The sequence below is a fragment of the Mustelus asterias genome, chromosome 30 (assembly GCF_964213995.1).
Source record: "Mustelus asterias chromosome 30, sMusAst1.hap1.1, whole genome shotgun sequence".
In the NCBI taxonomy this organism is placed as follows: domain Eukaryota; kingdom Metazoa; phylum Chordata; class Chondrichthyes; order Carcharhiniformes; family Triakidae; genus Mustelus; species Mustelus asterias.
Window position 1 is genome coordinate 8,941,857 of NC_135830.1, and position 16,520 is coordinate 8,958,376.

Sequence of the window (16,520 nt, forward strand, 5' to 3'; positions counted from 1 at the left end):
GAAGACAAGGGGAACCCTGTCCTGGTTCTGGGAGGGAGGGGAGGGAGTGGGAGCAGTGGCTGGGGGATGGGTCGGACATGGTCAAGAGCCCTGTCAACAACAGTGGGTGGAAAACCTCAACTGTTGAAGAAGAAAGACATATCTGCAATGCTATTTAGGAAAGTGGCATCATCAGAACAGATGCGGCGGAGGCGAAAGAATGAAGAGAATGGGATGGAGTCCTTTCAGGATGTGGGGTGTGAAGAACTGCAGTCAAGATAGTTGTGGGAGTTGGTGGGCTTGTAATAGATACTGGTGGATAGTCTAACCATGAGAACCTGCAGCAACACAGCAGAGTTGAACCTTGCAGACAAGTCGATTGGCTACACTGAACTGCTGGTAGTTTCTGTAGTGTAGTGGTTATCATGTTTGCCTAATGCGTGAGAAGTCCCTGGTTCAAAACCAGCTAGAAACTTTAGCATTTCAGGAAGTATGCATGATTTTGGTTATTTGCTGAACATTATCCAATTCTCGATGTTGCCATATTATGTTTGTTTTGACCTCGGTCTCAAATGCTTTCAGGAAAATCAGAAATGCTGCATTTTTAGATTTAGTTGCAGGAAAGAGATGTTGGTATTTTGACACCGTGCATATATTAGCAACTTGTTCGATGCATGGGTTTATAGATGTAGACCAACATAGTTAATCACCATCTGAAACACGTCTAATAGTAGTGTGTGCTCATAAAGACAGACACAAGTGATACTGTAACTGAACTAGAGGAATTGGTGCACATTGCACAGACACACCTTTTTAAAATCGGTTTTCAGAATAAAGATATACAGAAAACCATTCATGCTGATGAGGAAATCAAGGCTCAGTGCAGATCTACTGGACATTCAATAGATGGGCGGCACGGGCGGCACGGTAGCACAGTGGTTAGCACTGCTGCTTCACAGCTCCAGGGTCCTGGGTTCGATTTCTGGCTCGGGTCACTGTCTGTGTGGAGTTTGCACATTCTCCTCGTGTCTGCATGGGTTTCCTCCGGGTGCTCCGGTTTCCTCCCACAATCCAAAGATGTGCGGGTTAGGTTGATTGGCCAGGTTAAAAAAAATTGCCCCTTAGAGTCCTGGGATGTATGGGTTAGAGGGATTAGCGGGTAAAATATGTGGGGGTAGGTCCTGGGTGGGATTGTGGTCGGTGCAGACTCGATGGGCCGAATGGCCTCCTTCTGCACTGTAGGGTTTCTATGATTTCTATGAATGGGATTTAGGCACCAGAATATTTCACACCCAGAATAAACTAACTGGTCATTCTTAAATCTCTTCCCATTAAAGATATTTGATTTTGTTTATAAACTGATTGTGGTCAATCTCAAATGAGCATCATGGGGTGTGCATTAAGCAGTGACTCGATCTGTTTTGTTGGTCAGTCATAGTTGCAATTCAATGCTGCATATGTCAGAGATATTCAATTCAGAATCAGGAGATGCAGAATAAATAAATGTATTGATGTTAAATGTTGAATAATGAAACAAATACCTAGTAAAATAGATTGAGAATGATGCATTTGCCACAGTGGTTCATTTTCAGTTTTTGCTTCAGATTCCAGCATTCACAGATTTTTGCTTTTATTTATTCGCTCTGACCTGAACCTCAAAATTCATTCAGGGCGATCGGAAATACTGGATTTTCATGAGAAGAAAAAGGTGGTGTGTGGGAGGAAACAGGAGCACCTGGAGAACGTGCAGACTCCGCACAGACAGTCACCCAAGCCGAGAAACGAACCTGAGTCCCTGGTGCTGTAATGGCTGTCGAAAGAGAGAATGCGACAGCCATTCGCAGTATTTTCCCCTGGTTTCTGTGGCTATAGCTCATCTTTCATTCCCTCACCCTGCAGTATAAATATCTCCCACTTTCTATGTCTTTTTGCTTTGACAAAAGGTCATCTGGACTCAATATTGCAAATATCTCTGACATTAAGTGATGTCCATCTTTGTGCGGGGCAAATGTTCTCCATTTGGACAGAAGGTGGAGAGTCGGAACAGATGCGCCCCTGACAAAGATGGCGTCGATGTGGGGCGGGACTTTAGGCGGTGCCCGCAGAACGCTCAGGCGGTTGGGCTCGCACATGCGCATTGCAGCGGGAGTGTTTTGTTGACGGAAGCGCGCGGCTTCTTCTCTTGATCTGAATCAGATTTGAAAGGAGGGACGGTTAACGATCGGCGGCGTTACCATGGCTGCAGGGGTGGGACTTGTCAACCGCGCGCGCTGGCACAAGCGGACCCTGAGCGGCACCAGCAGGTGCGGAGGCCGCCCGGGGGAGCCGGGGTCTCGAGTAAGCGGCAAGCCGGGCCGGCCCGCCTCTCCTGAGGGGACGCCACCGCACACTGACCCGGGGACATGGCACCAACCCAAAACTTCCCAACCCCGGGTTTTTCACGCCTCTTTTACCCCTCACCGAACTCCTCACCACAAAGCAGCCCCTCAAATCCCCCAGAAACCACTCAGACCCCACTTGGCATCTGTTCTCCAGGTCATGACCCTGAGATGCCCTTTTGGTTTCGGCCCCTTCACCTGATCAGGTGCCAACTGCGGTGGTGGTTGGAGGAACGACTGCTCGTTTCCAGGGCCGGGTGCTGAACTGGATCTCTCTCAATGTCCCGCAGTGTTTGTTTTCAAGATACAATTTGGTACATCTGGTGATTTGTCACTTTGTCAAAAACCAGGGCGGCACGGTAGCACAGTGGTTAGCACTGCGGCTTCACAGCTCCAGGGACCTGGGTTCGATTCCCACTCGGGTCACTGTCTGTGTGGAGTTTGCACATTCTCCTCGTGTCTGCGTGGGTTTCCTCCGGGTGCTCCGGTTTCCTCCCACAGTCCAAAGATGTGCGGGTTAGGTTGATTGGCTGTGCTAAAATTGCCCCTTAGTGTCCTGAGATGAGTAGGTTAGAGGGATTAGTGGGTAAAATATGTAGGGATATGGGGGTAGGGCCTGGGTGGGATTGTGGTCGGTGCAGACTCGATGGGCCGAATGGCCTCTTTCTGCACTGTAGGGTTCTATGATCTATGATGGTCCCTAAATGGAGGGCAAGTGGATTGGCACCCTTTTTATCAATTGACACTCATCCACTTCTGCCATCCTCCATTCCCGTGGCAGTTCAGTGGACACAACGGCAGTGTGTGTCCGAGGTTTGCCCAAGCTTTAGTTCATGCTGGCACTATTGTCACCACGTTGGGGTCCTCAACAGAGAGACTCCCTCTTTAAAGAAGGTCCTGAAAGGGTGACCAATTTGTGTTTTCTGTTTCTCATAGGAGCCGTGGTCAACAGTATAGCCAGAGAGACTCCATGTACCCAGTCGCATATTCAGACAAACAGCTACCGGACATCTGCGTCCAAGAAACAGACCGGATCCTGGTTGAGAAAGTAAGTTGGATTTGAATGTGCCTTTAGTGTGTGACTGACAACGCCCCTGGTTTGTCCATGGTGATAAAGCACCTTGGTGAACCACAGCAGCCTGTGTGATAAAGGGTTAATCATCATCCTTACTTCCAGGCCTGGGTATAAGATCAGCATATGGCCTCCCCTAACCGGCCCCCTTTACTGATACCCTGCTCACTTTCTGTTTTCATCGCCTTGGGCCCATTGAAACAGCTGCCCATGAATCTGTTCATCATGTACATGGCTGGCAACACCAGCTCCATCCTCCTTATCATGATGGTGTGCATGATGGCCTGGAGACCCATACAGGCCTTGATGTCCATGTCAGCAAGTGAGTATTGTATTGAATCTACAGCTCAGAAACAGCTCTGAACCGGCATCACTTGAGTGCAGCTTAGAATAGAGTGCTGAGAGTTGGGTAATTAAGGGAGTCAGGGAAGGAAGGAAAAGAGGTGCTGTTTTGCTTTCTAACTTTCTCAGCCTTTAGGAAGTGATCTTACTCTTCCACAGGAGAAGAAGCTAGATTTTTGGTGAGTATCTGCTAAGTGACTAAGATTTATTCTGTTCCTAAGGATCAAAATAGTATAGCAACAGGTGGTAAGGTTAATAAACTACTTAAAAACAAAAATAAATTATCATTGGATAAAAGAAATAGTTTATTAGTACACATTCAAGCTGCAGCATTTGAGAGTTCCTGGGTGTCAGTTTGATCCAGGGCAAACAGGCATAGAGGTTTACAGCATGGAAACAGACAGAAAAAAAACAGACAGGAAACAGACCAATGAAATTTTTAAAAAATTTAAAATTGACAAACAGAAATCATCATCATCATCTAACTCATTCTGAGTAAATATTCTCACCAGGTCCTCTGTTGGGGCCCTGCTAAGCAGGTTTAATGGTCGGTGATTGTAGAAACTGAGCAGTCACAGGAATGTGGTCACGATAGTCCAGTCCCATAATGCCTCACATTCAATCTGCAGTCCTTCAATTATAACAGAATATGTGGCTGTATGTAGCTGCCTCGGCCATGGTCAACCCCAACACTGCCTCCCTGAACTGATACAATGCCTGAGGTGTAAGTACGCTCATAGTGCTGTTGGGGAGGGATTTCCAGCTACACATTCCAGACTTTCACTGGACTGTAGGTGAATATCAGATTGATATATTCCATTCAACCACACCCAAGGTGAGTTATTCCAATTCCTTTATTGTCCAGGACAATATATTCACAATATCTTTAAAACAGAAATTAAACATTCCCATTTGATTTCAGGTATTAACATATTCTGTTAGTTTGTTCTTTATTGTCGATGTCAGGCTGGGGTTGTTCCCCTTGGAGCAAAGGAGGTTGAGGGGAGATTAGATAGAGGTGGACAAGATTCTGACAGGTTTAGATAAGGTGGACAAAGAAAAGCTGTTCCCATTAGCTGATGGGACAAGGACGAGGGGATTTATGGTTTTGGGCCAGAGATGCAGGGGGGATGTGAGGAAGAATATTTTGATGCAGTGAATGGTAATGACCTGGAACTCGCTGCCTACGAGGGTGGAGGAAGTGGAGTCAATAAACAATTACAAAGGAAATTGGATGGACATTTGAGGGGGTTTCAAACAGAAATAATGACTCTTAACTTCCTAACACCCTGTCACTCTGTGATCCTTGTGAAATTTGAAACCGGGTATTCGCAACAAGACTCAAAGAGCATCAGTCCACTGGAAGTAAAGTCATGAGACCGGCCAGTCCAGCAGAAAGAAACCCTCCGACCCTCCCACTTCACCAACTGTGAGACTGAACAAAATGTCCTGGATGTAATTGAAAGCAGAAACAATAACAGCAGAATCCAACCCCTAGAATCACTCGTGAACCCGTTGGTGTCTCAGCAGGGCGGATGAAAGACTGAATCTCTTCTCACACACAGAGCAGGTGAACGGCTTCTCCCCAGTGTGAACTCGCTGGTGTGTCCGCAGGTTGGATAATCGAGTGAATCTCTTCTCACACTGAGAGCAGGTGAATGGCCTCTCCCCAGTGTGAACTCGCTGGTGTCTCAGCAGGCTGGATGAATCACAGAATCCCTTCCCACACTGAGAACAGATGAACTGCCTCTCCCCAGTGTGAACGCGCTGGTGTCTGCAGGTGGGATGACCGAGTGAATCCCTTCCCACACTGAGAGCAGGTGAACGGCCTCTCCCCAGTATGAACGCATGCATGTGCCCGCAGGTCAGATGACCAAATGAATCCCTCCCCACACTGAGAGCAGGTGAATGGTCTCTCCCCAGTGTGAACTCGCTGGTGTGTCCGCAGGTCGGATGACCGAGTGAATCCCTTCCCACACACAGTGCAGGTGAACGGCCTCTCCCCAGTGTGAAATCGCCGGTGTGTGCGCAAGGTGGATAAATGACTGAATCCCTCCCCACACTGAGAGCAGGTGAACGGCCTCTCCCCAGTGTGAACTCGCTCGTGTGCCCGCAGGTCGGATGACCGAGTGAATCCCTTCCCACACTGAGAACACGTGAATGGTCTCTCCCCAGTGTGAACCCGCTGGTGTGACTGCAGGCTGGATGACTGAGTGAATCCCTCCCCACACTGAGAGCAGGTGAATGGTCTCTCCCCAGAGTGGCTGCGCCGATGAGCTTCCAGCTCTGATGGGTATCTGTATCTCTTCCCACAGTCCCCACATTTCCATGGTTTCTCCATGGTGCAGGTGTCCTTGCCACTCTCTTGGGTGGCCAATCAGTTGAAGCCTCACACAGAACACGTGTACAGTCTCTCCCCGCTGTGAATGGTGTGATATTTATTCAGGCTGTGTAACTGGTTAAAGCTCTTTAGTCAGTGCATTGGAACACTCTCACTCGAGTGTGGCCGTGTGTTGCTGCTTTTCCAGTCACACTGACATTTCAAATCTTTTCAAATCAAGAGACCGGACAATCATTTCTCCTTCTAGACTCAAAGGGCGATGATATTCAACTCCCATGGAATATGACTCTGTCAGATCTGACGTGACGTTTGAGATTTCGGTCTGTGATTCCTCTTTCAATATCCTGTAAAACAAGTTTACAAAAGTCATCAGTGTCAGTACAGGATAGAAATTCAGAACAGACAATTCTCGTTTCTATGGAACATTCTTTCCTATTTCAGTCCCAAAAAGCTGTAAATCTCCATCCCACACACTCTCCCTCCATTCTCACTCTGCTGTATCTAATATTCACCCTCCCAATTCTCCTGAAGGTGCTGATTGAGGCTGATTGACAGATCCATGCTCACTGCTTCCTGTCCTGGACACAGAGACCATAACAAATAGGAGCTGCAGTCGGCCATTTGGCCCATCGAGCCTTTTAAACTATTCAATGAGATAATTCGTTCATCTACCTCAGCATCATTCTCCCCACACTAAACCCATATCCCTTGATATCTTCAATATCTAGAAACCAATCAATCGCTCTCTTGAAAATAGTTGATGACTGAGGCTTCACTGTCCTCAGGGGTTGAGAATTCCAAAGCTTTACCACATCCTTGAGTGAAGAAATCCCCTCACATATTAGCTTTTTCTCCATCTTCTTGTCTGTTCCCCATAACCCTTGACACCCTTGTCAGTCAAAGATCTGTCTAACTGGAATATATTCAATGATCCTCAGCCTCCACTGGTCCCTGTGGAACAGAAATCCAAAAGACCAACAGCCCTCTGAGGGCAGAGACGTCTGGAAATATATAACGTAGCTACAGTTCCATATTACAAGATATTCAGAACGGTTGAGATTTCTGCCTGTGATTCCTCGTTCAAAATCCTGTGAAATAAGTTTGCAAAAGTCATCACAGTCAGTATAGGATAGAAATTCAGAGCAGACAATTCTAGTTTCTATGGAACATTCTTTCCTACTTCATTCCCAAAAAGTTGTAAATCTCCATCCATATCTATGGATCCTATTTAAAAAGGAAAGTGGATGGGCACTTGAAGGAAATAAACTTTCAGGAGAATGGGATATAGAGTGGGAATCGGACTGGAATGTTATACAGAGAGTCAGCATGGACTCGAGTTACCAAATGGATTCCTTCTGTGCTGTAATGACTTTATGACTGGAAATGTATAACATCGCTACAGGATTATATTACAATGCAAGAAATAATAATAAATATATTTTATACAGCAACATAATTATCTAATCTGGGTACCATATAATAACACTGGACATATCTCTGTCCTATATTAATTTACTGTCCCCTTAAATGTCAGCCATCTCCTGCCCTTTAATTGTGAACATGAGGAAAGAGACCGTCCTTTTAGACAGAAAGAAGATTAACGTTTCAGGGTGGGCAGAATGAATTACAGGGAATAAAAATGTATCAGATTTTGTTGGTCAATATAAGCTCAGAAGTGGAAGGGAAATGATCTCCAGTGGAAGAGAAACAATTCCTTTCTAAAATGGTAAATCAGCAGTGAACAGAGTTGTGAAGTGGGAAAAACCTCATCAAGACATAGCTTGCGGAAATAATAGTTAAAATACACCCATTATTAGAGGCAGAGGAAGGTAGACAATGGCAGAGAGCTGATCAGGGAGGGCAGAGGTCAAACAGAGAAATGAATGGCCGTTTAAAAATTCATAAAAAGCATGGTTGGCAAGTTTGCAGATGATACTAAATTAGGAGGTATTGCTGATAGTGAAGAAGGTTATCAAAAATTACAGGGAGATCTTGATCAGTTGATCGGTTAGGGAAGTGGGCTGATGATTGGCAAATGGATTTCAGTACAGATAATAGAGTACAGAGGCACAACCTCAGGCTAAAGGGACGATCCTTTAAAACAGAGATAAGGAGGAATTTCTTCAGCCAGAGAGTGGTGGATTTGTGGAACTCTTTGCTGCAGAAGGCTGTGGAGGCCAGGTCACTGACTATCTTTAAGACAGAGATAGATAGGTTCTTGATTAATAAGGGGATCAGGGGTGATGGGAAGAAGGCAGGAGAATGGGGATGAAAAAAATATCAGCCATGATTGGTTGGCGGAGCAGACCTGACGGGACAAGTGGCCTAATTCTGCTCCTATGTCTTATGGTCTTAAGTGTGAGTGTTGCATTTTGGAAAGTCAAACCAGGGTAGGACTTACACAGTAAATGGTAAGGCCCTGGGGAGTGTTGAGGAACAGAGGAACCCAGGAGTACAAGGACATAGTTTGTTGAAAGTGGCGGCACAGGTAGACAGAGTGGTGAAGAAGGCATTTAGCACACTGGCCTTCATCAGTCAGGGCACTGAGTATAGGAGTTGGGACATTATGTTATAGTTGTATAAGTCGTTGGTGAGGCTGCACTTGGAGTATTGTGTACAGTTTTTGTAACCCTGTTATAGGAAAAACATTGATAAACTGGAAAGAGTGAAAAGAAGATTTATGAGGATGTTGCCGGGACTAATGGGCCTGAGTGATCGCGAGAGGTTGAACAGGTGAGGGCTTTATTCCTTCGAACGTAGGAGAATATGGGGGTTACCATATTGAGGTGTATTAAATAATGAGGGGCATAGATTGGATGAACCCACATTGTCTTTTTGCCAGGGTCAGGGAATTGAAAACTCGAGGGCATAGGTTTAAGGTGAGAGGGGAAAGATTAAAAGGGACCAGAGGGGCAACGTCTTCATGCAGAGGGTGATGTGTACATGGAATGAGCTGCCAGAGAAAGTGGTTGAGGCAGGTTCAAACAGCAGGTTTAAACATTTAAAAAGCATTTGGAGAAGTGCATGGTAACGAGTGGCGTGCCGCAGGGATCGGTACTGGGGCCTCAACTATTTACCATTTATATAGACGATCTGGAGGAGGGGACTGAGTGTAGGGTAACAAAGTTTGCAGACGACACAAAGATAAGTGGAAAAGTGAATCATTTGGAGGGCGTAGAACGTCTGCAGAGAGATTTGGACAGGCTGAGTGAGTGGGCGAGGATCTGGCAGATGGAGTATAATGTTAACAAATGGGAGGTTATTCACTTTGGAAGAAATAATAGCAAATTGGATTATTATCTAAATGGAAAGAAATTACAACATGCTGCTGTGCAGAGGGACCTGGGGGTCCTTGTGCATGAGACCCAAAGACCCAGTCTGCAGGTGCAACAGGTGATCAAGAAGGCAAATGGGATGTTGGCCTATATCGCGAGGGGGATAGAATATAAAAGCAGAGATGTCTTGCTGCATCTGTACAGGGCATTGGTGAGGCCACAGCTGGAATACTGTGTGCAGTATTGGTCCCCTTATTCGTGGAAGGATATATTGGCCTTGGAGGGAGTGCAGAGAAGGTTCACCAGGATGATACTAGAGATGAGGGGTGTTGATTATGAGGAGAGACTGAGCAGATTGGGTTGATATTCGTTGGAATTTAGAAGGCTGAGGGGGGATCTTATTGAGACCTATAAGATAATGAAGGGGCTGGATAGGGTAGAGATGGAGAGATTCTTTCCACTTAGAAAGGAAACTAGAACTAGAGGGCACAGCCTCAAAATAAAGGGGGGTCAGTTTAGGACAGAGTTGAGGAGGAACTTCTTCTCTCAGAGGGTGGTGAATCTCTGGAATTCTCTGCCCACTGAAGTGGTGGATACCTCGTTGAATATGTTTAAATCATGGATAGATGGACTCCTGATCGGTAAGGGAATTAGGGGTTATGGGGATCAGGCGGGTACGTGGAGCTGATCCACTTCAGATCAGCCATGATCTTATTGAATGGCGGGACAGGCTCGAGGGGCTAGATGGCCTACTCCTGCTCCTATTTCTTATGTTCTTATGTACATGAATTGGAAAGGATGAGAGGGATATGAGCCAAACATGGGCAATTGGGACAAGCTGGGAGGGCACCATGGTTGGCATGGATCAGTTGGGCCCAAGGGCCTGTTTCCGTGCTGTATTGCTCTATGACTCTATGTGTTGGCTGCGTCACCATCTATTGCCCATAACTCATTGCCCTTGAACTGAGTGGTTTGCATTGCTGGGGGATGTGGTAATTTCCTTCTTTAAAGGACATTATTAAATCAGATGGATTTTTACAACAATTGTCATCAATGGACTTCTAATTCTAGATTTTTACTGAATTCAAATTTCAACATTTGCCAACGTGAGATTCGAACCCAGGGTTCACAGTGCATTGCCCTGGATCCCTGTATTATTAATCCAATAACACTATCGCTGCACCATTACCTCCCCATCCATGGGGAAGGAGTCATAATAGCCCGAGATCCATGGAATCAGAGCATGCTCTAAATTTAAATGAATGCTCACTAACACTCACCCCAAAACAATTTCACTGTTTTCACATTTTAAAATCTGCTGCAGCTGAAAAGATCTCAGAGAGATTGGTGTCCGGGAAAAATGTTGCAATCTTCAAATCTTGTCCCTGTAAATGAGGAAAGTTATAGGTGTAATTCAAGGTTAGAAATTCAAGACAGACAAACATTTCTTTTGGTCTGAGTTTGCTGTGTGTAAATCTTTCCCTTCTAACCCCCTGTAAAAGGAGTTTCCAAAATCCATCAGCATCTGTCCAGGACAGAAATTCAAAACATTCACTCCTCCTTTAACCTGGCACAGAATTACTTTAGCTGGGACAAAATTGCAGTGGAGGCAGTTCAGGGAAGATCCAGTTGGTTGATTCCTGAAATGAGGAGTTTTAGCTTTCAGGTTGAGCAGCTTGGACCTGTACTCTTTGGAGTTTTGAAGACTGAGAAGTAATCTTAATGAAACATCTGGGAATTTAAGGGCGACACGGTGGCTAGCACTGCTGCCTCACAGTGCCAGGGTCCCAGGTTCAATTCCGGCCTTGGGTCACTGTCTGTGTGGAGTTTGCACATTCTCCCCATGTCTGCATGGGTTTCCTCCGGGTGCTCTGGTTTCCTCCCACAGTCCAAAGATGTGCGGGTTAGGTGGATTGGCCATGCTAAATTGACCCTAGTGTCAGGGGGATTAGCAGGGTAAATGCATGGGGTTGTGGGGATGGGGCCTGGGTGGGATTGTGATCGGTACAGACTCGATGGGCCGAATGGCCTCCTTCTGCACTGTAGGGATTCTATGATTCATATGATATAAGGTGCTTGACAAGGTAGATGCTGAGAGGATGTTTCCTCTGGTGTGGAAATCAAGTAAAAATAAAGGATCTCAAATTTAAGATGAAGAGAGATCTTTTCTCTCAGCGGGTTGTTGATCTTTGGAACTCTGTCTTCACCAGTGAGGATTGGAGGCAGGTCATTGAATATATTCAAAGCTGAGGTTTTGATCCACAAGAAAGTCAAGGGTATGGACGGGGTGGGGGAGCAAAGTAGACATGATCTTATTGAATGATGCAGCAGGCTCGATGGGCCGAATGACGGGCTCCTGTTCCGAATTCTTATTCCGATGTTCTTGGATAGCTGCGCATGCGCCCTGCCACCTATTGTCCCTCTGAAGATAGAGGTTCTGAACCTGCCCCTGAAACCACGCCCATTATGACCCGTCAGACAGCGGCGCATGCGCCCTCCGTCTCCGCTGAAACAAGATGGCGGCCGACAACTGGGGCCTGTTCCCGGGATAAAAGCCTGGGAGCTGTAAACCCGGGACCTGCAGGGTCTTATTCGGGTCTTGCAGCCTACAGCGGATGTTTGGAAGCCATAGCTCCCTCCCTACCCCGACTCCCGGCTCCATTTCTCACCCGCAGAAAAACGTGCCAACTCCCGGACTCGCAAGACTCCGAGCAAAGTGACACTGCGCACGCTCCAGATATAACACTGCGCATTAGGCTCCTGTGGAATGAATAGGACACTTTCAAACCCGCAGGGGCACCTGGGAATTAACGACGTCATTGTCAAAGACGATAATAGAATATTATCTTGTGCAATTAAGATCAATCAATTTTTAAAAATGCATTCCTCGGAATTTGTGCGCTGATATTCTCTACTTCTAAAATTGATTTAAACCAGTGCTCTCCTGTGGGAATACCCCGAGTTTTTAAACGTTTTCCCACTAGTTTCCCTCTCTGCTCCCCTGAAGGTACTTACACTGGTTGGCTCAATCCCACAGAGACTAGTTTCTTTCACTTTCTTTCTCCCGATGCTGAATATTCTGTTTTATAGAATGATACATCACAGATGGAAACCATTTGGCTCATCCTGCCCAGTCGGGCTGTCTTTAAGATCTATCCAATTAAACCCACAGCCCTGCTGGCAGAGTGAGAACACTATCTATATACTGCAGCTATGCAGCAGGTGAATGGAAAATGTTTTCCAGTTGCATACCTTTCAGGCACACTCACCCCTAGAAAAATAAATTAGCCTGTGTACGAAGAACAAAGAAAATTACAGCACAGGAACAGACCCTTCGGCCCTCCAAGCCTGCACCGACCATACTGCCCGACTGAACTAAAACCCCCTACCCTTCTGGGGACCCTATCCCTCTATTCCCATCTCATTCATGTACTTTTCAAGACGCCCCTTAAAAGTCACTACCGTATCTGCTTCCACTACCTCCCCCAGCAATGAGTTCCAGGCACCCACCACTCTCTGTGTAAAAAGTCTGCCTCGTACATCTCTTTTAAACTTTACCCCTCGCACCTTAAACCTATTCCCCTGAGTAATTGACACTTCCACTCTGGGAAAAAGCTTCTGACTATCCACTCTGTCCATGCCTCTCATAATCTTGTAGACTTCTATCAGGTCTCCCCTCAACCTCCGTCGCTCCAGTGAGAACAAACCAAGTTTTTCCAACCTCTCCTCATAGCTAATGTCCTCCATACCAGGCAACATCCTGGTCAATCTTTTCTGTACCCTCTGCAAAGCCTCCACATCCTTCTGGAAGTGTGGCGACCAGAATTAAACACTATATTCTAAGTGCGGCCTAACTAAGGTTCTATAAATCTGCAACATGACTTGCCAATTTTTAAACTCAATACCCTGGCCGATGAAGGCAAGCATGTCGTATGTCTTCTTGATGACCTTCTCCACCTATTTCCACTTTCAGTGACCTGTGTACCTGTACACCCAGATCCCTTTGCCTATCAATACTCCTATGGGTTCTGCCATTTACTGCATATTTCCTATCTGTATTAGACCTTCCAAAATGCATTACCTCACATTTGTCCGGATTAAACTCCATCTGCCATCTCTCCGCCCAAGTCTCCAACTGATCTATATCCTGCTGAATCCTCTGATGGTCCTCATCGCTATCGAACAAACCCCAGACAGTGAACATTATCCCCCAGACCCAAATATAAAGCGGTGAACATTCTCCCTCCAGAACTGAATATAAAACAGTGAACATTCATCCCCAGACCCGAATATAAAACAGTGAACATTATCCCCCAGACCCAAATATAAAGCAACATTATTGCCCCAGACCCAAATATAAAACAATGAACATTATCCCCCCCAAGACCCGAATATAAAACAGTGAACATTATCCCCCCCAGACCCGAATATAAAACAGTGAACATTAACCCCCCACCCCCCCACCCCACTTGAATACAAAATTGTCCTGATGGATTCAGACAGCATTATCACAATATTCCAAATGTGTTTTTTTCCAGGAATAGATTCAGCGACTGCATCACTCGAGGCCAGAGATACTCTCCTCAAACTCGGCTCATGTGAGGAATCCCTCCAATGAGGCTCAGGAATGCTGCAACCAGAGTCACGTGACCACCAAGTGTGTAACTGAACAAACTACCGCAACGTTGAAGATGTATTTCAGTGTGAAATGATTTGCTTCACCTGTTGCTTCAGATTTGAGAGAAAATGTCCCTTTCTGGGGTAATTTGACCTTGACCCAGGCACTTTTCAGATCTGAAAGTGATGGCCTTTAGCACAATCACAAGGCTGCACAATACAGAGTGAACACTAATCTGTTTCATTCTGCAACTATGTTGTGGTTACACGAGTAATACTTTCCACTAATTAGCTGCCAGCACCAAAAAGGCATTCAGCCTCCCACACAAATGAGCAAGACTGCGTATGAATATCTTTGCCAGTGCAGTGCCGGGTACAAGGCTGTACATCCCAGTGAGTGGCTGATAGAATAAAACAGCATGTTCCTCGATTTCTCATAATATGTCGTTATTTTTTTCAGCAGCTCACACTCACAAAACCAAAAATACAATGTTAACTGTGATTACAGGTTGGGCAGCACTTGCTGAACAATCCTGAGTGTGCCAATAGCTGCACTCAGAATCAATTGAAGATAATCAGTTGAGTTCATAATACGGCTCAGTTATAGTTGCGAGAAGCACCTTACATTTATACCCAGCGATCCTTTCCCTGCAAAGAAAAGGAGAATTTTCATCCTCAGTGTGAATTCGCTGGTGTAACAGCAGGTGGGGTGAGGTAGTGAATCCTTTCCCACACACAGAACAGATGAATGGCCTCTCTCCAATGTGACTGTATCTATGGTTTTCCAGCAAGTATGGATAATTGAATTCTTTACCACAATCATCACATTTCCATGGTTTCTCCATTTTCCCAGCCCCAATGTGACCGTGTCAATGGGTTTCCAACCGGAATGGATAATTGAATCCTTTACCACAATCCTCACATTTTCACGGTTTGTCCATGGTGCTGGTGTCCTTCTGTCTCTCCAGGTTGGATGATTAGTTGAAGCCTCATCCACATACAGACCATGTGTATGGTTTCTCTCCACTGTGAATGGTGTGGTGTTTTTCAGGCTGTGTAACTGGTTAAAGCTCTATTCACAGTCAGTTCACTGGAGCACTCTCACTTGGGTGTGTGTGTCTCAGTTCTTTTTCTGTCACATTGAATTTTGAAATTTTCTTCCACTGACAAAACAGGGAACTATTTCTCCCTCCACTGTCAAAATCAATCATAAGCAATCACTGTCAAAAGCAGGTCATGATGAATCGAATGTCTGTGAATCCTCTTCTAGTTCCCTGCAAAAAGAGTTTTAAAAAGTACTTCAGAACTGACAATTTCAGTTTCCACAAAACATTTCTCCATCTCATTTATCTTGAGCTGTAATCCCCATCCCACACACTCTCTCTTGTCCCTGAGCTGAAATCAAACTCATTGCCCCATCTCCACTCTGAGCCCAGCTCCCTCCAGCTGGATTCAGTCCTCCAGACCATGTGCAGATTGAGAGTACAATCAAGGAGTCAATTATTTTCCTTCCAAGTCAGGGGACGTGCAGCCCCACTGACTCTGTTGTTAACACAATGGGCACATGTGCTCTGCTCACCAATGAAACACCACCGTGACCATTAACATGGGCCTGTTCCTAGGAAAGGCTCCATTTTATTTGTGCCACAGCATCAGGGGAATTACCTCCTGCACAGGAACAAAGGTATCATCAGTCACAGAAAATAATTGCAGCTGGTGTCTCAAACCTCATTTTGCCATTTGCTCCCAGACATTCTCAATTCAATTTTGAAATGTGAACTGAAATCTGGCATTATGGGGTAAATTAAAACACATTTTAATGGTCATTTTCAGAATGACTATTCCCGAGAATTAATTCCCAAGTCAGTGAATTAAAATTCTCATCAGCAATGCAGGTGACACAGTGGTTAGCACTGCTGCCTCACAGCTCCAGGGACCTGGGTTCGATTCCCAATATGGGTCACTCTCCGTGTGGAGTCTGCCCGTTTTCCCCATGTCTGCGTGGGTTTTCTCCAGATGCTCCGGTTTCCTCCCATCATCCAAAGATGTGCTAGTTAGGTGCATTGGCCATGCTAAATTGCCCCTTAGTGTCCTGGGATGAGTCGGTCAGAGGGATTAGCAGGTTACATATGTGGGGTTACTGGAATAGGGCCTTTGTGGGATTGTTGTCGGTGCAGACTTGGCCTAATAACTTCCTTCAGCACTGTAGGGATTCTATGAAATACTTTGGGAGAATTGCTATTTTAATGGGTATTTTCACAAATTCTATAAAATGATTTTTCAAAACAAATTAATATTTTCTTCAACAGATGATTAATAAATAAAAGTATTTAATAAAACAACCACCCAGTGTGGGGTTCAGGATTCTAACTCAGGGTTTCTGAGCTCCAGGAACCACGAACTGAACCAGCCGGGAATGGTCTCCACAAAACTTCCCCAACTCCCTCCCGGGAAAAAGCTGCAAACCCGGGAGCTGCAGCTTTTTACTGGGGGTGTTGGGGCCTCCAGCGGGTGTT

At 45.7% G+C, this 16,520-nt stretch overlaps 2 protein-coding genes and 1 long non-coding RNA gene across 3 annotated transcripts in view; 1 reads left to right on the forward strand and 2 right to left on the reverse strand.

The window, feature by feature from the left end:
- The window catches only part of LOC144480999 (uncharacterized), a 262,003-nt gene that overhangs the window by 161,135 nt on the left and 84,348 nt on the right, over positions 1 to 16,520 (reverse strand). The window lies entirely within an intron of this gene.
- On the forward strand, positions 2,106 to 15,092 carry LOC144481065 (uncharacterized). Its single transcript, XR_013495738.1, has 3 exons — positions 2,106 to 2,316; positions 3,294 to 3,405; positions 13,926 to 15,092. It is a non-coding gene; the product is annotated as an uncharacterized LOC144481065 (long non-coding RNA).
- LOC144481064 (uncharacterized) lies at positions 4,057 to 12,177 on the reverse strand. Its single transcript, XM_078200714.1, has 3 exons — positions 12,057 to 12,177; positions 10,668 to 10,772; positions 4,057 to 6,456 (listed from the first exon to the last, which is right to left on the reverse strand). Exon 3 carries the CDS (start codon positions 6,110 to 6,112, stop codon positions 5,480 to 5,482), a length of 633 nt encoding a protein of 210 aa, XP_078056840.1. The 5' UTR covers positions 6,113 to 6,456; positions 10,668 to 10,772; positions 12,057 to 12,177; the 3' UTR covers positions 4,057 to 5,479.